This window comes from Puma concolor, chromosome C2 (assembly GCF_028749965.1).
Source record: "Puma concolor isolate L17-30 chromosome C2, mPumCon1.1.hap2, whole genome shotgun sequence".
Taxonomy (NCBI): Eukaryota; Metazoa; Chordata; class Mammalia; order Carnivora; family Felidae; genus Puma; species Puma concolor.
The window spans coordinates 97623192-97646485 of record NC_141675.1 but is presented as its reverse complement, the minus strand read 5'-3'; the positions used below and the strand labels follow the sequence as shown (position 1 = coordinate 97646485).

Sequence of the window (23294 nt, the reverse complement as noted above, 5' to 3'; positions counted from 1 at the left end):
TAATTAATTTTAGAGGAGGTCATGAGGGTGGGGCTCTCATGGTAGACTAGGGCCCTTATAATAGGAGGTACCAGAGAGTATGCTTACTCTTCCTCTCTGTGGGAAGAGGTCTGGTGAGCACACAATGAGATGCTGGCCCTCTGCCAGCTAGGAAGATTGCTCTCGCCAGAACCTGACCACGCTGCACCCTAATCATGGACTTCTAGCATCCAGAGTTGTGAGAAAAGAGATCTCTGTTGTCTAGTCTATAGTATTTTGTTATGGCAGCCCATGCCAGCTAATACACCATAGTGACAGTTTAAAAAAAAATAAGTGAGCTTATTTAATTATTTTAAGTAAGTGGGCTTATAGAAGTCATTACAGGTGCAACAAGGATAGTCATCAAAATTAATTGCTTTGCTAGAAAATAAAAGATGTCTGCCTCTTTTCCCATTAAAGAACATCTGTCTCCTTCCAGTTGCCTACTAAAGTAAGCTCTCTAAAGCCCAGAGTTACCCAAAGAATTGCCCATCTCTGTCTCCATACCAAGTAAGTGACTCTAAACTATGGGCAGCCAGGTCTTCAGTACCATATGTTATATTTGGAATGACTTTTTTTCGGAGGAAGATGGCGGCGTAGGAGGACGCTGGGCTCACCGCGCGTCCTGCTGATCACTTAGATTCCACCTACACCTGCCTAAATAACCCAGAAAACCACCAGAGGATTACCAGAACGGAGTCGCCGGAGCCAAGCGCAGACGAGAGGCCCACGGAAGAGGGTAGGAAGGGCGGCGAGGCGGTGCGCGCTCCACGGACTGGCGGGAGGGAGCCGGGGCGGAGGGGCGGCTCGCCGGCCAAGCAGAGCCCCCGAGTCTGGCTTGCAAAAAGCAGAGGGGCCTGACGGACTGTGTTCCGACAGCAAGCGCGACTTAGCGTCTGGGAGCTCATAAGTTAACAGCTCTGCTCAGAAAGCGGGAAGGCTGGAGGACAAAGGGAAGGAGAGCTGCTGAGCCCCCTGACCACAGAGCTCAGTTTGGTGGGGAACAAAGGCGCTCGCCAGCGCCATCTTCCCCGCCCATCCCCCAGCCAAAATCCCAAAGAGAACCAGTTCCTGCCAGGGAACTTGCTCGCTCCGCGCAAACACCCAACTCTGCGCTTCTGCGGAGCCAAACCTCCGGCAGCGGATCTGACTCCCTCCTGCTGCCACAGGGCCCCTCCTGAAGTGGATCACCTAAGGAGAAGCAAGCTAAGCCTGCCCCTCCTGCCCCTGTGCACCTTGCCTACCCACCCCAGCTAAGACGCCAGATCCCCAGCATCACAAGCCTGGCAGTGTGCAAGTAGCCCAGACAGACCACCCCACCCCACAGTGAATCCCGCCCCTAGGAGAGGGGAAGAGAAGGCACGCACCAGTCTGACTGTGGCCCCAGCGGTGGGCTGGGAGCAGACATCAGGTCTGACTGCGGCTCCGCCCACCAACTCCAGTTATACACCACAGCACAGGGGAAGTGCCCTGCAGGTCCTCACCACGCCAGGGACTATCCAAAATGACCAAGCGGAAGAATTCCCCTCAGAAGAATCTCCAGGAAATAACAACAGCTAATGAGCTGATCAAAAAGGACTTAAATAATATAACAGAAAGTGAATTTAGAATAATAGTCATAAAATTAATCGCTGGGCTTGAAAACAGTATAGCGGACAGCAGAGAATCTCTTGCTACAGAGATCAAGGGACTAAGGAACAGTCACGAGGAGCTGAAAAACGCTTTAAACGAAATGCATAACAAAATGGAAACCACCACGGCTCGGATTGAAGAGGCAGAGGAGAGAATAGGTGAACTAGAAGATAAAGTTATGGAAAAAGAGGAAGCTGAGAAAAAGAGGGATAAAAAAATCCAGGAATATGAGGGGAAAATTAGAGAACTAAGTGATACACTAAAAAGAAATAATATACGCATCATTGGTATCCCAGAGGAGGAAGAGAGAGGGAAAGGTGCTGAAGGGGTACTTGAAGAAATAATAGCTGAGAACTTCCCTGAACTAGGGAAGGAAAAAGGCATTGAAATCCAAGAGGCACAGAGAACTCCCTTCAGACGTAACTTGAATCGATCTTCTGCACGACATATCATAGTGAAACTGGCAAAATACAAGGATAAAGAGAAAATTCTGAAAGCAGCAAGGGGTAAACGTGCCCTCACATATAAAGGGAGACCTATAAGACTGGTGACTGATCTGTCTTTTGAAACTTGGCAGGCCAGAAAGAATTGGCACGAGATTTTCAGTGTGCTAGACAGAAAAAATATGCAGCCGAGAATCCTTTATCCAGCAAGTCTGTCATTTAGAATCGAAGGAGAGATAAAGGTCTTCCCAAACAAACAAAAACTGAAGGAATTTGTCACCACTAAACCAGCCCTCCAAGAGATCCTAAGGGGGACCCTGTGAGACAAAGTACCAGAGACATCACTACAAGCATAAAACATACAGACATCACAATGACTCTAAACCCATATCTTTCTATAATAACACTGAATGTAAATGGACTAAATGCGCCAACCAAAAGGCATAGGGTATCAGAATGGATAAAAAAACAAGACCCATCTATTTGCTGTCTACAAGAGACTCATTTTAGACCTGAGGACACCTTTAGATTGAGAGTGAGGGGATGGAGAACTATTTATCATGCTACTGGAAGCCAAAAGAAAGCTGGAGTAGCCATACTTATATCAGACAAACTAGACTTTAAATTAAAGGCTGTAACAAGAGATGAAGAAGGACATTATATAATAGTGACAGGGTCTATCCATCAGGAAGAGCTAACAATTATAAATGTCTATGCGCCGAATACCGGAGCGCCCAAATATATAAAACAATTACTCATAAACACAAGCAACCTTATTGATAAGAATGTGGTAATTGCAGGGGACTTTAACACCCCACTTACAGAAATGGATAGATCATCTAGACACACGATCAATAAAGAAACAAGGGCCCTGAATGAGACATTGGATCAGATGGATTTGACAGATATATTTAGAACTCTGCATCCCAAAGCAACAGAATATACTTTCTTCTCGAGTGCACATGGAACATTCTCCAAGATAGATCATATACTGGGTCACAAAACAGCCCTTCATAAGTTTACAAGAATTGAAATCATACCATGCATACTTTCAGACCACAACGCTATGAAGCTTGAAATCAACCACAGAAAAAAGTCTGGAAAACCTCCAAAAGCATGGAGGTTAAAGAACACCCTACTCACGAATGAGTGGGTCAACCAGGCAATTAGAGAAGAAATTAAAAAATATATGGAAACAAACGAAAATGAAAATACAACAATCCAAACGCTTTGGGACGCAGCAAAGGCAGTCCTGAGAGGAAAATACATTGCAATCCAGGCCTATCTCCAGAAACAAGAAAAATCCCAAATACAAAATCTAACAGCACACCTAAAGGAAATAGAAGCAGAACAGCAAAGGCAGCCTAAACCCAGCAGAAGAAGAGAAATAATAAAGATCAGAGCAGAAATAAACAATATAGAATCTAAAAAAACTGTAGAGCAGATCAATGAAACCAAGAGTTGGTTTTTTGAAAAAATAAACAAAATTGACAAACCTCTAGCCAGGCTTCTCAAAAAGAAAAGGGAGATGACCCAAATAGATAAAATCATGAATGAAAATGGAATGATTACAACCAATCCCTCAGAGATACAAACAATTATCAGGGAATACTATGAAAAATTATATGCCAACAAATTGGACAACCTGGAAGAAATGGACAAATTCCTGAACACCCACACTCTTCCAAAACTCAATCAGGAGGAAATAGAAAGCTTGAACAGACCCATAACCAGCGAAGAAATTGAATCGGTTATCAAAAATCTCCCAACAAATAAGAGTCCAGGACCAGATGGCTTCCCAGGGGAGTTCTACCAGACATTTAAAGCAGAGATAATACCTATCCTTCTCAAGCTATTCCAAGAAATAGAAAGGGAAGGAAAACTTCCAGACTCATTCTATGAAGCCAGTATTACTTTGATTCCTAAACCAGACAGAGACCCAGTAAAAAAAGAGAACTACAGGCCAATATCCCTGATGAATATGGATGCCAAAATTCTCAATAAGATACTAGCAAATCGAATTCAACGGCATATAAAAAGAATTATTCACCATGATCAAGTGGGATTCATTCCTGGGATGCAGGGCTGGTTCAACATTCGCAAATCAATCAACGTGATACATCACATTAACAAAAAAAAAGAGAAGAACCATATGATCCTGTCAATCGATGCAGAAAAGGCCTTTGACAAAATCCAGCACCCTTTCTTAATAAAAACTCTTGAGAAAGTCGGGATAGAAGGAACATACTTAAAGATCATAAAAGCCATTTATGAAAAGCCCACAGCTAACATCATCCTCAACGGGGAAAAACTGAGAGCTTTTTCCCTGAGATCAGGAACACGACAGGGATGCCCACTCTCACCGCTGTTGTTTAACATAGTGCTGGAAGTTCTAGCATCAGCAATCAGACAACAGAAGGAAATCAAAGGCGTCAAAATTGGCAAAGATGAAGTCAAGCTTTCGCTCTTTGCAGATGACATGATATTATACATGGAAAATCCGATAGACTCCACCAAAAGTCTGCTAGAACTGATACATGAATTCAGCAAAGTTGCAGGATACAAAATCAATGTACAGAAATCAGTTGCATTCTTATACACTAACAATGAAGCAACAGAAAGACAAATAAAGAAACTGATCCCATTCACAATTGCACCAAGAAGCATAAAATACCTAGGAATCAATCTAACCAAAGATGTAAAGGATCTGTATGCTGAAAACTATAGAAAGCTTATGAAGGTAATTGAAGAAGATTTAAAGAAATGGAAAGACATTCCCTGCTCATGGATTGGAAGAATAAATATTGTCAAAATGTCAATACTACCCAAAGCTATCTACACATTCAATGCAATCCCAATCAAAATTGCACCAGCATTCTTCTCGAAACTAGAACAAGCAATCCTAAAATTCATATGGAACCACAAAAGGCCCCGAATAGCCAAAGTAATTTTGAAGAAGAAGACCAAAGCAGGAGGCATCACAATCCCAGACTTTAGCCTCTACTACAAAGCTGTCATCATCAAGACAGCATGGTATTGGCACCAAAACAGACACATAGACCAATGGAATAGAATAGAAACCCCAGAACTAGACCCACAAACGTACGGCCAACTCATCTTTGACAAAGCAGGAAAGAACATCCAATGGAAAAAAGACAGTCTCTTTAACAAATGGTGCTGGGAGAACTGGACAGCAACATGCAGAAGGTTGAAACTAGACCACTTTCTCACACCATTCACAAAAATAAACTCAAAATGGATAAAGGACCTGAATGTGAGACAGGAAACCATCAAAACCTTAGAGGAGAAAGCAGGAAAAGACCTCTCTGACCTCAGCCGTAGCAATCTCTTACTCGACACATCCCCAAAGGCAAGGGAATTAAAAGCAAAAGTGAATTCCTGGGACCTTATGAAGATAAAAAGCTTCTGCACAGCAAAGGAAACAACCAACAAAACTAAAAGGCAACCAACGGAATGGGAAAAGATATTTGCAAATGACATATCGGACAAAGGGCTAGTATCCAAAATCTATAAAGAGCTCACCAAACTCCACACCCGAAAAGCAAATAACCCAGTGAAGAAATGGGCAGAAAACATGAATAGACACTTCTCTAAAGAAGACATCCGGATGGCCAACAGGCACATGAAAAGATGTTCAGCGTCGCTCCTTATCAGGGAAATACAAATCAAAACCACACTCAGGTATCACCTCACGCCAGTCAGAGTGGCCAAAATGAACAAATCAGGAGACTATAGATGCTGGAGAGGATGTGGAGAAACGGGAACCCTCTTACACTGTTGGTGGGAATGCAAATTGGTGCAGCCGCTCTGGAAAGCAGTGTGGAGGTTCCTCAGAAAATTAAAAATAGACCTACCCTATGACCCAGCAATAGCACTGCTAGGAATTTATCCAAGGGACACAGGAGTACTGATGCATAGGGGCACTTGTACCCCAATGTTCATAGCAGCACTCTCAACAATAGCCAAATTATGGAAAGAGCCTAAATGTCCATCAACTGATGAATGGATAAAGAAATTGTGGTTTATATACACAATGGAGTACTACGTGGCAATGAGAAAAAATGAAATATGGCCTTTTGTAGCAACGTGGATGGAACTGGAGAGTGTGATGCTAAGTGAAATAAGCCATACAGAGAAAGACAGATACCATATGGTTTCACTCTTATGTGGATCCTGAGAAACTTAAGAGAAACCCATGGGGGAGGGGAACAAAAAAAAAAAAAAAAAAAAAAAAAAAAGAGGTTAGAGTGGGAGAGAGCCAAAGCATAAGAGACTGTTGAGAACTGAGAACAAACTAAGGGTTGATGGGGGGTGGGAGGGAGGAGAGGGTGGGTGATGGGTACTGAGGAGGGCACCTTTTGGGATGAGCACTGGGTGTTGTATGGAAACCAATTTGACAATAAATTTCATATATAAATAAAAAAAAAAAAAAAAAAAAAAAAAAAAAGAAACTCACTTTCCAATGATGCTGAGTAAATGGGTATAATTTAAATAATACTTTTATAAATTTGGGATATAAGGATTGCTTTTGCATACAGCAAACAGAATAAAGTACCACTAAACAGCAAAAAAAAAAAAAAAAAAAAAAAAAAAAAAAAAAAAAAAAAATGGAATGACTTTTTTTCTAAGCTGAAATTCTGGAATACACAATTTGCTGCACTGAAGCAGTTTTCCCATGGCTTGCTCTATCTATCTACCTATTTATTGGGTGGTGGGAATTTAAAAAAAATTTTTTTTAATGTTTTTATTTATTTTTGAGACAGAGAGAGAGCATGAGCAGGGGAGGGGCAGAGAGAAAGGGAGACACAGAATCCAAAGCAGGCTCCAGGCTCTGAGCTGTCAGCACAGAGCCTGACATGGGGCTTGAACCCACAGACTGTGAGATCCTGACCTAAGCTGAAGTCAGTTGCTCAACTAACTAAGCCACCCAGGCTCCCCTGGTGGTAGGAATTTTTTAAATGCAGACTATCTCCTCATTGCTTTATAAAGGCTAACTTTCAGTAACTGTTTTCCTGACTGCCTTTCAAATCCCTCATTCCCCAATCAGGATCTGTCTTTCCACAGTCAAAACAGCATAAAACCTCAGTGACCAGGCCAAAAAAAAAAAAAAAAAAAAAAAAATTAAAAAAAAGAGGACTGATGTCATTCAAAGACTGACATTTCAGTTTTTATTACCGGAATACCTTGAAGAATTAGATCTGATTTGCATTGATATTTGCCAACTGGATTATTAAAGGTTTTTTTCCTCTTTTCTCTTTCCTTCATCAGATTTTAACACTTTCGTCAACTGCACACTAAGTCACAATTTGACAACCATGTTATTTCACAAAGCGTTCTGGGCTTTTGAATTGTTGACCAACTTGAGAAAAACACCAGATTTGATCCATAAAGTGAAAGTAGGTGACAACACATAAGAGAAATGGCAAGGGAGTTCTTATAAAGGAGTCTGCTTCTTACTAATGTTTCTTAAATGACATGGGGTAATTTTGCTGGCATGTCTTCCATAGGCAGGGCCACCCCATTTGAGTTACTTATTGAGATTTCTTTGTTTTATTAGAATCAATTGCAACCTCAGTGCACTGAGAGATCTGAAAATGAATATTCCTAAAGAAGGATAAGGATTTCAGAAATGTGTGAACATTTTACGTGGTATGTTAGTCTCCAACATCATCAGACTGTAGATGGAAAAAGACAAAGTGGAAATTTCTGTGCAAGTTGTTAAACTTCTAAACCTCTTCATCTAAAGTGACAAAAAAGTCTAACCACAGAGTTGTGATAGTGCATTTGTATATCAAATAGTTTTTTAAATTTATTTAATTTTTTTTTTTTTTTTTTTTTTTTTTTTTTAGAAAGAGAGAGTGCAAGCAGGGGAGAGGGGCAGAGAGTGAGGGGGAGGGAGAGAAAATCCCAAGTAGGTGCCATGCTCAGCGTTGAGCCCAACATAGGGCTCGATCCCACGACCCTGGAATTATGACCTAAGCTGAACTCAAGAGTCCAATGCTCAACCAACTGAGCCACCCAGGTGCCCCTCAAATGATTTTAAACATGCACACCATACTTACAACACACACACACACAGACACACACACACACACACACGCACACACCCCAGGTCGTCAAAACATTCCTTATTGATTTATTATCACACAGAAAGAATCTCAAGTTACTCATGCTTGGTAAAAAATAGCATACAGTCCTATCTCAAAAAAGGCATATTTTTAGTGTAGGAGTTCTCAAAGTTTATTGTGCATCAGAATCACCTGGAGGGCTTGTTAAGCTACAAATCACTAGGGTTAGATTTTCTGATTCATGTAGATCTGGTGTTGCGGGGGCGGGGGGGGGGGGAGGGGGTGGTCTGATAATTTGCAGTTCTAACAAGTTCCTAGGTGATGCTGATGCTGCTGGTTTAGGGACCACAGTCTGAGAACCATTGCTTTAGACTATCTAGAGACTCCGGTTTTATTACTTATTTTCGTCAAATAGAGTGCTTCATATTCTTGCAGTTAGTCCTTTCTACTATCCAAATAATAACAAAAATGACTACTGTAATTTAAAGTCAGTATTTTGCCTTGCAGAATCTACAATAACAGTCATAACAACCAGCAGTTGAATAATGCTTTATCATTAATAAATCATTTCAATATACATTATATCACTGGAGACAACATATGAATTCTGGCAGGTGAGCAAGCATTATATTTATATTTTATGGATGGAAAGCAGAGAGCTTAAACGACTTACCTAACAACCCCCCAAAAAGTAAATGGTAGAGAGCAGAGACCTGAACCAGGATTTTCTGACTGTAAATTCTGTATTCATTCTTTCCACCACTTCACTCTTTCTCTTAATTGCTTACATTTGTGGAGAAACTTACACTTTTCAAACTACTTTCATATTCATGATCTCATTTGATCCCCCAAAGCAACAGCAGCAGGCGGGCAGGGCACATAATATTGTCCACATTTTGCAGATAAAGCCATTATAAAAAATGATGAGAAAAGCGGCTCCTGTCATTCAGGCAGTATTTCTTCATCTACCAGGCTACATTTTCCTGCAATATTTAGCAGCATCAGATAGGTAGGTAAAGCATCAGATACTCTCCTATACAAGTGATAAATATTCAATGGCTCAGTATTGTTAACACCACCCTTGCTCCTACATCATTTTTTTTCCTGGTTTCTTGGTAGAAATACATTTGGAGAGAAGAAAGAAATGGGTGAAATTTAGGGTTACTAATTTGTAGGAAAGTGGGGAAAGTTCTTTCATTTCTACACTTTATGTATTTAGGAAAGAAGCTTTTTCTGCATACAAAGAAAGACTCTTCACCACTAGTCTAGGGCTTTTCAAAGTTTAATGTGCACACAAACCACCAGGGGATCTTGATAAAATGCAGATCCTGATTCAGTGGGTCTGGAATAGGGCCCAATATTCTACATTTCTATAAAGCTCCAATATAATGCTAATCATGGTCCAACCTTGATAGGCAAGGATCAATCCTATTTCTCAAGACTACAGAGATTTTTATTATTCTCTGAATCATGTCTGAATTTCTGGGGTGGAACAGAGAATTTAAAATATATAACATTGTAACAATATTTGGTGAATAGTGCATACATTGTGGGACTTACCTAGGTGTTTCCCTGTGCTAGGCTATTATACATTCCAGTATCTTCCAATTTATTTTGATCTCAAAATCCAAGATGATGCTTAACACGGGGTGCATAGACTCACAGCAACAATATTACACCTGGGTGTTTGTTAGATAGGCAGAATTTCAGGCCCCATCCTAGTCATAGGAGAAATTGGATGAAGGGCTTTAAGGCTATGCTAAGTAGTTTGAACTTTATCCCAAAGGCATTGGAATATTTGGAAATTAGGTAGGAAAACTAACTTGACCAATTTTACATTTAGGAATAGTGTTTTAGGGGGAAATGTCTAGTAGCAAGGGGTCCAACTGGAAAACTATTGAAATTCAGGTAAGAAAAATGTTGGCTTATCTATATTGTGACAATGACAATGGGGAAAGAGGAATGGATTGATAGCCAATAAGGAGGTAGAATCAAAACAATGTGTCAAATGAGTTATTGATGGGGAAAAGAAAGAGAAAGAGTCTAGGATCACTCTCAAGTTTCTGGCTTAGACAATTTGTATCTCTTACCTTTAGCATCTCTTTGAACTTGTCCTCTGACCTCTCTGCTTCTGACCACCTGGGGTAAATGCCTTGATTCTTGGGACCCAGGATTGCCAGTCTTAGCAAGGACCTAAATCAGTCAGACTCTGACACTTCGTGAGGGATCTTAGGATAGACTCTAGCTGACATTCACAGTCAAGATTCCAAAGTTAATTATACAACTTACCCTGACTTTTTCTTGGATAAGTAAGCCTTATCAAATACAATGCCAGTCTTATTGTCTGCTCTTCTATAGCAGTTTGTTTGGCTCCCAAGTAAATCAACCTACACTTAACTTGATGAATTTCACCATACTAATATCTGCCCATTTCAACAATTTTATGATTACTCTGATCATTTTAATATGCTTCCCCCAACTATAATTTACTGTTTTCTTTTTGTTTTATTTGTATTGTGCAGCCTTGCTGTTACTTTCAATAGCTTAATCCTGAACACTGTAGATCTTTTTCTTTTTTTTTTTTTTTTTTCTGGTGTTATGGTATAATCATCACCCGTAACAAGAGTTTTGTAAAAAAAATAATAAGCATTGTAATTCACAAGGTATAGGTTCTATATAGCTACAGCAAATAAGGTATTTGCCATTATATAGCCAGACCCTAGGAAAACTGTCCCCAGGAGAAGAATGAAGACATCAACAAGGCATGCTAGAAAATCTTTCCCTAATAAGATATGGTCATGTCCTTTTGAAAAAAGGAACACCACAACTGGTATGTTGATGCAATGTAATGTAACACAATATGAGATATAAAATATTAAGACCAATTTTGATGAGAAAGAGCATTTAAAAAAAATCTCAATTGTTGTGTTTGAATGGATCAAGATGGGATTGAGGTTGTGTTCAAATTGCCAGTCTCCCTCCAAATTACCACTACATAAAGCTGATATATATAGATAACTAATAATTAAAATAAATAAAAATAATACCAATAATATCTGACACTGTACTAAGAACTTTACCTACATGTTCTCTTAATTCTCATAATAACTTTGGACAAATTCTATTTTTATATCTATTAAATTGTAAAACAGACTGGAATAATGGCAACAAATATATGAAATGGCAAGAGTTTGAGAGATGTGGACTCTATTTCTGTTCTCCTAGATCATGTGCAAAGTTTGTGGTTAAGCTACCTATCCCTTCATAACCCATGCTTCCAAAATGTCCTGGAGCATTCAAATCCAAACTAGTCCTCCAAGAACACATCTAGGGTGGTTCATTTCTCTTCAGGAAGAGTACGCTGGGCATCTGATGACAAATCTAGGTAGGGTAAGACTGGGGTGCTGAGGTGGTGGTACAGCATTTGTCCAACACTACCAGAATGGCCAGCATATCTGATTGTAGAGATCTTCCCATGGTTTAAAGGTTGCCAGTGTCAGTTATTATGAGTCTTTCCAGTTATTATTGGAGGTCAGTGATCATGTGGTTACATTTTAGAGTCTTCATTTTCTAAATTACCCAATTGTTTTAAGGCTACTGAGAAAGAATTTGTATTTACTTGATTAGGCTACTATGGAATCACCTGCATGGGCAAAGAATTTGTTTCTTACCTAAATTTAAGACATTCACACACATAAATAACTGCTTGTATACCTGCTACACTGGGAACATGTATATACACCAGTATACACTACTTTGTATATTTAAAAACAATGCACAAGTAAGGTATTGGAAATAAAATATAGGAAGATTTCTGTTTATTTTTTCTGCTCTTTGAAAGAGAAAACAGGAATAGTTTTAAAAGTAAAAAATATATATATGGTTAAAGAAAAAACATTAGTATAAAAAAAACTAACATCATGGTTTCACATAAAGATGCTTGCCTGGATTCCTAAATGAATTATTATATATGCTCTCTTCTCTGCCTGGGATATTTTTCACCCTCTTTTTTTCTTGGTCAGGTTGTATTCACCCTTAAGGTCTCAGCATAAGCTCCCCTGAGGGGAGCTTTGCTGGCTTTGCAGATTTTGCTATATGGCCCTGTTTTATAGTCTTATTGAATGCTATAATTTTTCTTTATATTGTAAAAATCTAATTAAGTGGTTATTCATGCAATTATTAGTTTAGTGCTCTGCTTTCTTGCTGAACTATAAACTCCATTTGTGCACGGACCATGTCTATCTCTCTCTTCATTTTGTCCTTTTACAATGTGAGCGTTTTATGAATATTTTTTGCCAAAAGTACAAATTGTGAGATGGATATCAAGATTAATCTAGATATTATTCTGTGTTGATGGGTAACATACTCTAAAACTGATATACAAGTAAGATATTGAAAAGAAAACAGAGAAAGATTTTTTATTTATTTTTCTGCTCTTTGTAAAGGGAAAATTGTTTAAATGCAAGAAACAAATGAATACAATCAAAATAATAGGTTGAATCATTATTTTCACTTAAATTATCACTATCTGGTCAAGAGCAAAGTCACTGGTTTGATTCTTCCACATCCATATACTACCAAGATTAACTCAAAGAATCTTTTCGAAGGTCCATACAAGAAAACCCCAGAGAAAGAATTTCCTCAAACTTGAACTGTAGATATGTTCTCTGTGTGAAATACAAAGTCATGCTAATTCTGGTGTGCTAACTAAAAAGAGCTGATGTTACTTGCAACATGTACTTCTGGAAATCAGCTTAAAGAAATAAGTTTAGTTAAACATTGCATAGTACTCTCAAACCCATGAGGGCAGGGTCTAAGCTACATATATTAATAATTGGTTAACCTATAATATTAGAAGACAGACAGAGCTAGAGCATTAATGGAGTTCAAGAGTATCACCAGGCAAGGATTCAAATTTGGGAATCTCTGACCAAGTGTAAAAACCAACATCCAATAAGAAATGGGATTCCAGACTCCCTGCAGGTCTCTTACCAGCTTCCAGTACAAATTTTCCCACCTACCCTATCAAAAAACAAAATATTTCTTAAGCAAGATTTTTATATTCTGTATTAATGTCAAATCTGGCTTTTGGCTTGGACAAGAGAATTTTTACAGCACCTGCTAATTTGTTCTCAGCCTGAAGGACCAAGTCCTCAGTGTGGCTGAGTTTGGCGGGTATAGAAAGCTATTGAGGATGCAAAAAAAACCTTTGTAGAAACAAAATGCATAGAAACTCCTTCTGTAACCCTGGGCAACCCTGATACCACATGAGGTACAGTTGAGAAAGGGACTTCCTCTGGAATGTGAGAAGAAAGATGTAGAAACAAAGTTAAATGAAGATGGGAACAGCATTACTCACAGAAGGGAGATCAAACACTCCATAGAAAATACATGTTACGGTGCAATTGCCCTCTGGGAGTTACAGGATTATGAAAGTCTAAATTAAGGGAGAAAATAGGTCACATTTAACAACCACATACGTGGTGTATCATTTTGACTATACAGAATAACTGGAGAGAATGGAAAAATTAAGAAGTCGGAAGCATAAGAAAGGCAACCATGGAATTCATCAACCACTTTCTCATCCTTCTAAGTCAGGTATATGTTTTGATTCTGTATATATGAAAAGATTTACCATTCTTTAAACTTCCCTCTTTAAAAACACTTGCAGCATATTTGAAAAATAAATTTCAAATGTCAGAATAAAGAGAAACAAAATGGTGTGACCAAATTTAAAAAAAAAAACTAAATTAAGAGGCAATAAATAGTCTTCATAAAAATATACCTTTCACCCTCTTCCTTTTCTCCCCCTTATGTCATCAAATGACAGGTAATCAGGTACATGTGAACCCTGCTTGGATTCTTCCCCCTTTCATAGCTTGATGCCCCTATGGGGTCGAGCTAATTACAGGTACATTTCCTCTGCAAGGCAGTCACACTCTATACTGTTGAAGGCACAATTAATAATTGAACAAAGCTACTAGATTTTTTTTTGCTCACACGGCCACGGGTTGCAGACAGTTTTACTGTGACACAGGGCAGAGCTTCTTCCTTGAGTGTCTCCAAGAAAGGTTTCATGTTATAGACTGAAAAGGATCACTGCCTGTTTCCAAATTTTGGAAAGTAGGGGAAAACCCACGTAAAAACCAAAAAAATCCAACCCCCCACACAAAAAAAACCTAGTTTCCTTTGTAGAACAGTAAAGGAAAATTTTCTCTCCTGTTAGCAGGAATATGATTATGATCAGGTGGCTATTTAGGTCAGATGTAAAGAGATGAAAGAGTGGGCCTAGAAATTAATACTCTTTAGAAGGGAAATTGGAGTTTGCCCTTGAGTCTGTGAATGCAGCAGGGAGCTAGTTTTGCATGTGACATAAGAGAATTTGACCTACAGACAGGGCCTAGATAAAGGATTAGAGAAGAATAAGGTTCTTTCCCTTGAGATGTATTTAGGAACTTAATAGAGGATATCCCCAGAGCGTCATGGGGTCATAGATTGGTGCAGAAAATCCTTGTCCTATGCCCCAAGCAATAGTCTTGAGCAATGGTCTGCAAACTTTTCTAAAGGGCCAGATAGAAAATATTTTAGGGTTTGTAAGCCCAGCCATCTTTGTTATAACTACTCAACTATCCTGTTTTTGAACAAAAGCAGCCATAGACAAGAAGAAAATGAATAAGCATGGGTGTATTTCAATAAAACTTTATGGATGCCCAAATATGAATATTAAATTTTTGCATGTCAGAAAACAGAATTCTTCTTTTTATATTTTTCAAACATTTAATCATCTAAAACCTATTTTTAGCTCTAGGCAGTACAAAAGTGGGGCAGGCTGTATTGGGCCCACAGACTGTAGTTTGCTGATCCCCTGGCCTTACTATTGGAAATCCCTATGAGTATACCTATTTTTCAAGCTGATTTTGAAATCTCTAGGGATCTCTGAGTGTATGTAAATGCTATATTTACATGGGAAGATGTGGTGTTTTGTTGACTTTTAAACACCATGGATAACCAGGTTATTCAGGATTCAAATCAGATATTCACTATCATTAAAAAGGTTACTAGAGTTAGAGATTAAGATCTAAACTGCTAGGCCCAGCATGGAAAAATCTTGAAACTCTGATTCTATCTCATTATTTTTCTGAACTCAAAGGATAAAAAAGAATACATCTTTGGGTTCTGGTTATGAATAGCATTTCTCCCCCAAAGACAAAATAAAAATAAAAAAATGAAAAAACCCAACTACTTCATAGTAAGTAGTACACAAAAAAACAATAGTCTTTTTATTAATGTAATTCATTTCTTGATTATAAGTTGAATATAATCTATCTTCCTTCCCTTCTTCTTCCTACCACTTGTTCCACAAAAAAATAGGAGGGTATAAGTAACATATTTATATAGATATTTAAATTAATTAGAAAAGGTGAGACAATAAAACAAGAGGAAAGCAAGAGAATGGTCTGTACGTGAATTTGATGCCATAAAATCCCACACAGTTTGTTTAAAATCCTCTTCATTAACATGCAATTTATATATGATTTCCTATATTCTTTTACAAATGGGCAAAATAAATTTGGCTCTAAGTTTAGTAACAATCAATTCCATGAACTCTTAATCATTTATAAAAATTTAGGGCGTTCATTCATAGAAAACCAACCATTGCTTAGAAAAAAGGCAATAGAAATACGTAAGAGGAATTTCCTCATGGGATATTTTCCAAAAGGAAAACTATGTAATAAAATGAACAATCTCTCAAAATAACATTATAGTAAATTCAATGATTTCAATTGATATCTTGTATAACATCTTTAAATATGGGCCAATAGTTTTTATACCAAATTGTCATTCAGTCAAAGCAATTCTATACCAGAAAGGACCAAATTGTCATTCAGTCAAAGCAATTCTATACCGGAAAGGAGTAGGTGGTGTGGGATTGGGGCATAAAATACTTCAATCCAGGCCGAATGTGCTCTGGATGTTTAATTTAACCCAAGGGAAAGGTGTGTGATATCCAGAGGTTCACCCTTAAGACAATCTTCCATATGCATTTTTTCCATGTGAAGTATAAAATGGGTCTGAAAGGAAATGAGTTTGATCTTCCAAATAAATGCCTCATTTATTGCTTTTATATATTGTCAATAAATGACAAGTTGCATGCATTAACAATTAAGGTGGGTTTTGAGTGACGTTCCCTTAAGAAAATAGAAGCAAGCCTTTGATAAGAATAGCTGTCAAAAAAGGAGACCATTCCATAGGCTAGTCCAAATTCACTTGAAAAATTAGTTTGAGACCTAACATGACATGGAGGCCTGTATTCTCAACCACAGAATACAGTTTTCAAAGATGCTTTAGGCGAACACTATCCTGGCCTTTTAGAAATACCTCAGGATAGTTTCCATGTATGTCTTGCTTTGCACAATTTTTTAGAGTTTTTCATTCCAAAATGACTTTGTTGTGAACTCTAGATACTTATATGAGGAAATTTTAAGAGAATATCAGATATAAATCAATTAAAATTGAGGACTATCTATCAAAATAAATTACATTTTATAAGAATAATTGATCCATAGCCCCTCTTTCTGAGAAATTAAATAGCAGGCTTTATTCTACAAAGACTGTGTCATTTACAAAACCATGGCATTGCATATAAGAAAATGTAATCTGTAGAGCAGGAAAGTATGCATGCAGTGGACCCAAGTAATTTGATATAATATTTAAGTGAAGTTCAAGAAGCAGCAGAGACCGAAAATTCAGTTATTCTGATGGTGATGGTGCTGGAACGGGAGGGAAGGATGCAGAAGACATTCCTGGGAAATAATTTTTCTGACTTTGACTGAATTTGCATTAATAGGTAGGGACCCATAATGAGCTCATGCAGCTTAGTCCATGCCTGATGCCCCTCACAGAACCATATGCCAAGGAGACGACATCAGAAGTCACTAACAATTTTGTATTATTCCTGAAAGGTTTCTTCACAAGGTGCTACATATTAGGAAACCATAGTTAAGGTTTAGGAACCTTAGTTAAGGAAACCATAGTTAACAGCAAAACGAACAAACAAACATGCAAAGGACTAGTTAAATCTAATTCATACAAAACATTGCCCCAAGACACTCAAGCACAAAATTGGCCTACATTTTAGACATAATACTAAGTCATTTAATGCATTTAATTCTTCTGTATTTGTTGCCTTGAGGTGATGTTCTATTAAAAATGAAATAAGAAATGGCTGTAGACTTTATAGAGATGAAGACATTAGCAAAGACCAGGGAGGACCCTATATAAGTCCTATTGCAATTCTATTAGTGCTTTAATAACCAGATACATGCTTGCCTTTCTGATCCAATGGAATCTGAGAAGCCCAAAGATATGTTAAATAATGTGTGGTATCTTGAAGGCTAGAGGGCTGCTTACCAGTTGGTGTAAGGTGTCTCCAGGTGATCACAGGTTCAGGACGGCCATTGGCCATGCAGACCAGGGTTACATTGCTGCCCTCATTCACAGTGACATCTGAAGAGATGTTGGAGATCTTTGGTGGAACTGCAAAGACAAAAGCGAATGGAATATGTAACCATGCCAGTAAAACCCCATGTTTGAAGCACTGGTCCATGCCACCGGAAATAACAAACTTGAGCTAGATGCTTTTATGACTTGAACCATTTGAATTTTTATGTTAAGAAGCCAGGATACTTTATGACCTCTTTAGAGACTCAGCAGATGAAAAGCATGGGTCTTACTACTAGAAGAATCTCTCCACTATGACCAAGTATTGTAGGAATTTCACAGAGGAGTATAGTGAAATGTATTATCTCTTTTTTCATTAGAATAGACTTTATATAATTATTAGTGTGCACATTTTTACCATATTAATAATTTTTTCTTAACACTGAATGGTGCCTGCCTACATTTATTTCCTTATGTATATCAAATGAATATAGTGCATTCTTACCTCCAAATGTCAGGAAAAGGAAAAGTGTTATTTAGTATGAGTTGCATAGTTGTGTTATTAGGATGTGGCAACACCTGTTTACTTACAATCTAGCCACATGAGGAAACCATCATTTAATCACAATAGAAAGTGTCTAAATATCACCTTGGTATGTGAACAGGCTAGATAATGCACATTAGAGCCTAAAAACTGAATTAATAAGGCCTGTGTCACAGATGCTACAAAAAATAATATTATTACCCCTAATACTTTCACCACCACTATTACTTACAATTTAATAATAGGTAACTTTAAGCATTTATTATATGTAAGGCTCTATGTAGAGTACTTTTCAAGTATTATATTGGTAACTCATTATAATAAAGAAATGATATCCTATGAGCATTTTATTTACAGGTGAGAAACTGAAATATAGATGGAGCCAGGTGAGAAGCAGAAAACAGATTTGAATCTAAGAAGACTCCAGGGCCCACACTCTTAAGCAATACTTGAATGAAACTTCAACTTCACAATCCAGGCTACCAGATGGCTGAAAATGACGGAAATTACTTTTTGGTGGTGTGAGAAATGAGTCCCCGAGGGCTAGCTGTACTGCCGTCTGACTTCCTTCATTAGTGTTCAGGGCGGCAACATTAGATCTCATATTGGTAGGCTTAAGTGGAAAGTGAATTACTCACAAATTTCATCACAGAGGTTATGCACTGATTCCAAATAGCAGAGTTTATGGTTTGACTGTGATTTTCCTTTTTTTTTTTTTTTTTTTTTTTTTTTTACTCGTAGTTGCTTAGGCAGTCCCTGAGAAAGTATGTGTCAGAGGGAGGGAGGAGAATAAGACAGCATTAAGGAGTTCAATAATAAAAGAATCTTATTTTCTCTCTCTTCCTGCCCTGTGGTGACAAATAAAACAGTAACATTTTCTGCCTGTAGAGACTGCTGTCTGACAACCATGTGATTGCTGCAGATCTCTGTTAGGAGACACTGATGGGACTTGGGCAACTGACCAGGTCACAGCGCCACAAGGAGGAAGTGGGAGGAGGACTCATGACCTTAGCATTTCTCCCACAATGGCATCTTACAGGGCTTCTGGGTAGAAACCAGTAGTTCTAAATCAAACCCAATGGCAGAAATGGAATGTAGTTGAGTCCCATTATTTAGCAGTATGTATTTATAGGATTTCTGTTTTTCTTTTATCTACTGGGGTTAATGGATCTTTCTCTCGTATTCACACATTGACTTGCAATATACCTTCCCAGACTTTTACAATGAGGACCTAAAAGGTTATACCCAGTTTTTAAGGAAGAAGATGAGGCACAGAGAGAAATAATGACTTGTCAAGGGCAATCCCATCAAGAAATATGGCTGGACTTAGAACTTGGGGCTCCTGAATGTCCAATTGTTCTGTTGTTTAATATTTATAGTTTTTAATTCCCAGCTGAATAAGCCAGTGTTCTGAACATTTTCAGAAAAAGTACATGAACTATAAATCAATGATGGTGTTCAAGAATACAATTTAGACATCCTAGGAATCTTCCTCTACAATCTAAAATCTGCAACAGGAAGCTATGTAATAATTATATGAGCTCATATTACTCAATTTGTGGTTAATTCTGAATTGCAAGACAGGCCACAGAATAGAAAGAAGAAATACAAATGTGTTTTCATAAGAAAAATGTAGAGGGGGAGACTTCATATTCCTAATATAAAAACATGCAAATTTACAAAACAGAAAAGATCTCCAGTGGTCAGGTTCCCAGAGAATTATTACCTATGATAAAATTTACTCATAATTTTCTCTCATTTTGTAAGAGGAATATATATCCAAGGACTTTGCTTTTTTATGGCACCCAGGATCCCCTGTTTCTTTTAACTAAGGGCAATATGTTCAGGTCCTAGATCTCAGAAACTGGAGACTCAGAAAGTGTTTGTGTTCAATAGTCAGAAATGTAATCACGTTGACATTGAATTTCACCTTCCTCGGGGTCACTACCAGTGGGTTTCACTCTATTGCTTATCTTCCACTTCTTTGTACATTGTACTAGCTTCTTCCCATAGCATTTATATCTGATGTAGTCATTTGTTCCAGAAATAAATACCTCCCTAAATTCTACGTTACCATCTTACTTTCAAACTCTCTGTCTCCAAAATCTTGAAAGAATTGTTCTATATTACATCTTCATCTCCCATTCACACTTCAACCTACGGTGCAATCTGGATTCTTTCCTTAACCTCCAAAAAAACTGCTCTCAGGAAGCTCACCAATTTGAGCCATGGAGTTTCTAGGTCCTATGAACAATTTTGTTATTATCCTATTTTTCTCAGGAGTATTTGATTTTGTTGACCATAACTACCTTCTTCCATTCTTTTATTTTCTAAGATGCCAGATTCAACTGTTTTTCATCTTACCTCTCTGGCCAACCTTTCCAGTTTAGCTTTTGGACTTACTTTGTCCTGTTCCTTAAATATCTGTATTTCTAACGTTTGATCACTGTTCTCTTCCTTCATATAACTCACTGTGAATGATCTTATCTATTGTCTAAGTTCAGAAGCTAAGGCCATAGTATGTATGACTCCCAAATCAGTATCTGCAGCTCAGATTTTTCTCATGACTTTTACACTTACGTTCCAATGGACCAGTCTAAATTTTCATCAAATACATCACAGATACTCAAGATTCAACATACTCAGAACCAAAATTGTCATCTTCCTTCCTATGTGACACTTGTAGTCTTGTTCACTATCTCGGGGAATGGTGTCATCATGCAAACAGTTGCCCAAGCAAAAACAGCGTTATCTTCCTTGACTGCTCTCTTTCCTTTACTACCCCCATATAAAAAGGATCCTGAGTTCTGTGACTTATGCCTTTTAAATCTCTCTCAGATTCACTATTATTCCCAATCCCTATTCCCAGAGCCATAAACTTTTTTCTTTTTTTTTTTTTTTTGGTTAGATTCTGCAAGAGCATTATAACGAATTTCTTTGTCTCTAGCCTTCCTTTCCTCAGGCTCACTGTCATTCATTCATCACACTGAAACAAGTTTTTTTTTTTTTTTCATAAATTGCAAATGTGAGTATAATATTCTCTGATTAATCTCATTGCCCTCAAGATAAATCCAAACTTCCTAACATGAATTCACAAGCCATGGTTGGCCCCCGGTTAGCTCTCTAGACTTACGTATTACTCCCTTTTCATTGTATCATCCAGTCAGATCAAATAATTTTGGTTCCTAGAATATACTATGCTTATTTACCCCAAGGCATTTAACATTCTATTTTTTCTACATGGAATATTCTTCTTCCAGTCCTTCATGAGGTCAGCCCCTTTCTTCCTTCAGGTTTCAACTTGTCATCCTGTTTTCTCGCTTTTTTCCAGGAAGACTATTCTGTCATTTACCACCCCATTCCTACCCCTACCCCACTCCTGAATTCTTATTGAGTGAAGCATCCCTCCTATGTTCTCCCATTGTGCCCTATATTTCTCTACCATGGCCCTGGATCGTCATTGCTGGATTACTTACCTCTACCTGTCACTAAACTGAAAGACGCAGATGAGAAGTCCTTGGTTTTCCTGACCAGTGAATTGTATAGACCATGGCACTTAGAACATGGTAGGTACTCACAGGGTGTTTGAAAAAAGAAATTAATGAAAATCCCTGCCTGCCCCCAAACTTTTCTGAGCTCAAGTAAGTCATCTCATTGAATTTTTATCAGAAAGGAGCAACCTTTTATTTTGAGCCAGTAAAATACAGCTTTTATCAGTATTTCTTTAGCTACCCCTCTAATGACCTTGTTCACTATCAACTTTTTTGACTCTTAATTAAAAAACAAAATTAACCATGGGGCACAGAAACATCTGTGTATGTTAGGAATATGGGAAGTGAGATAAACTTGGTGTCCAGCTTCTTGAATTATAGATGTATTCAGGGTTTAACTTCTTTTTTTCTTTTCTACGAGGAATCATTCATATATGTTTGTATGGATGTATATAAATTTTTTTTTCTAATGTTTATTTGTTTTTGAGACAGAGACAGAGCATGAACGGGGGAGGGTCAGAGAGAGAGAGACACAGAATCTTAAAAAGGCTCCAGGCTCTGAGCTGTCAGCACAGAGCCCGATGCGGGTCTTGAACTCACAGACCTTGAGATCATGACCTGAGCCAAAGTCGGACGCTTAACTGACTGAGCCACCCAGGCGCCCCTGTGTGGATATATATAAATACATGTAACTTTTTTTAGTTTAATGGTTTAATAGTTCCTTTCTAGTTTCCCATAGCCATTCATGAAGTCTGCATTTACACCATTACTGATAATATAAGATTAAAGCAGCATAAGGTCTTTATTCTATTACCTCCTAACATCTTTATAAAGATCCTGGGAAGTAAAATGTATTCTCTTTTATCGCCATTTCATAGATGCAGACACCGGGGACAAAATGGGTAAGACTCACACAGCTAAGTAATTATAGAGTTAGGATCAAAACCTAAGGTTTATAGATTTCCTAAACTTAAGTCTTCTTCTAGATCATATTCACTTTGCAATAGTGGTTCCAAATAGTATTTTTTGCTCTATTTTAATTCTCAGTAAGGACAACTGTAGGAAATACTGTTTAACAAGATAATCTTATTTTCATTGGTAAACATAAGTTGTTTATTTACCAAAACCACTGTAATATTGATTTATGCTCATGGGCCTTCACATATTCTGCGTAGTTATTTTATTTTCTTCTGGAGTATTCCCTAACATTTTTTTTTTTTTTTTTTTGAGAGAGAGCAAGCAGAGGAGGGGCAGAGGGAAAGAGAGAGAGGGAATCTTAAACAGGGTCCATGCACAAAGTGGGGCTGGATCCCACAACCATGAGATCATGACCTGAGCCAAGATCAAGAGTCGGACGTTCAACTGACTGACTCACGCATCACTCCCAACAATATTTATTCATAGGATATTAGTGTCTTTTATTATATTTTCCTAAATGTAATGTCATGAACCATTTATTTGATGTTTTCAACCTATTTGGTTTCAGGAATCTCTCTAATTTGTCTGGATTATTTTGTTTTCTTACTCATTAATGACAGCCTGTATACCTTAGGGAAATGATCTTTTGTTGTCATATTGTTTGCAGTTTCCACAATTCATTCTTAACTTCTTAATTTTATGAACATTTTTGTCTTGT

At 37.9% G+C, this 23294-nt stretch overlaps 1 protein-coding gene across 6 annotated transcripts in view; it reads right to left on the bottom strand.

Moving 5' to 3' along the window:
* LSAMP (limbic system associated membrane protein) overlaps positions 1–23294 on the bottom strand; it is a 922095-nt gene that overhangs the window by 236907 nt on the left and 661894 nt on the right. For all 6 annotated transcript variants that reach the window (XM_086675372.1, XM_086675373.1, XM_086675374.1 and 3 more), the window contains one exon: positions 17594–17719. In XM_086675372.1, coding sequence (XP_086531498.1) covers positions 17594–17719 — 126 coding nt within the window. The remainder of the gene's footprint in view (positions 1–17593; positions 17720–23294) is intronic.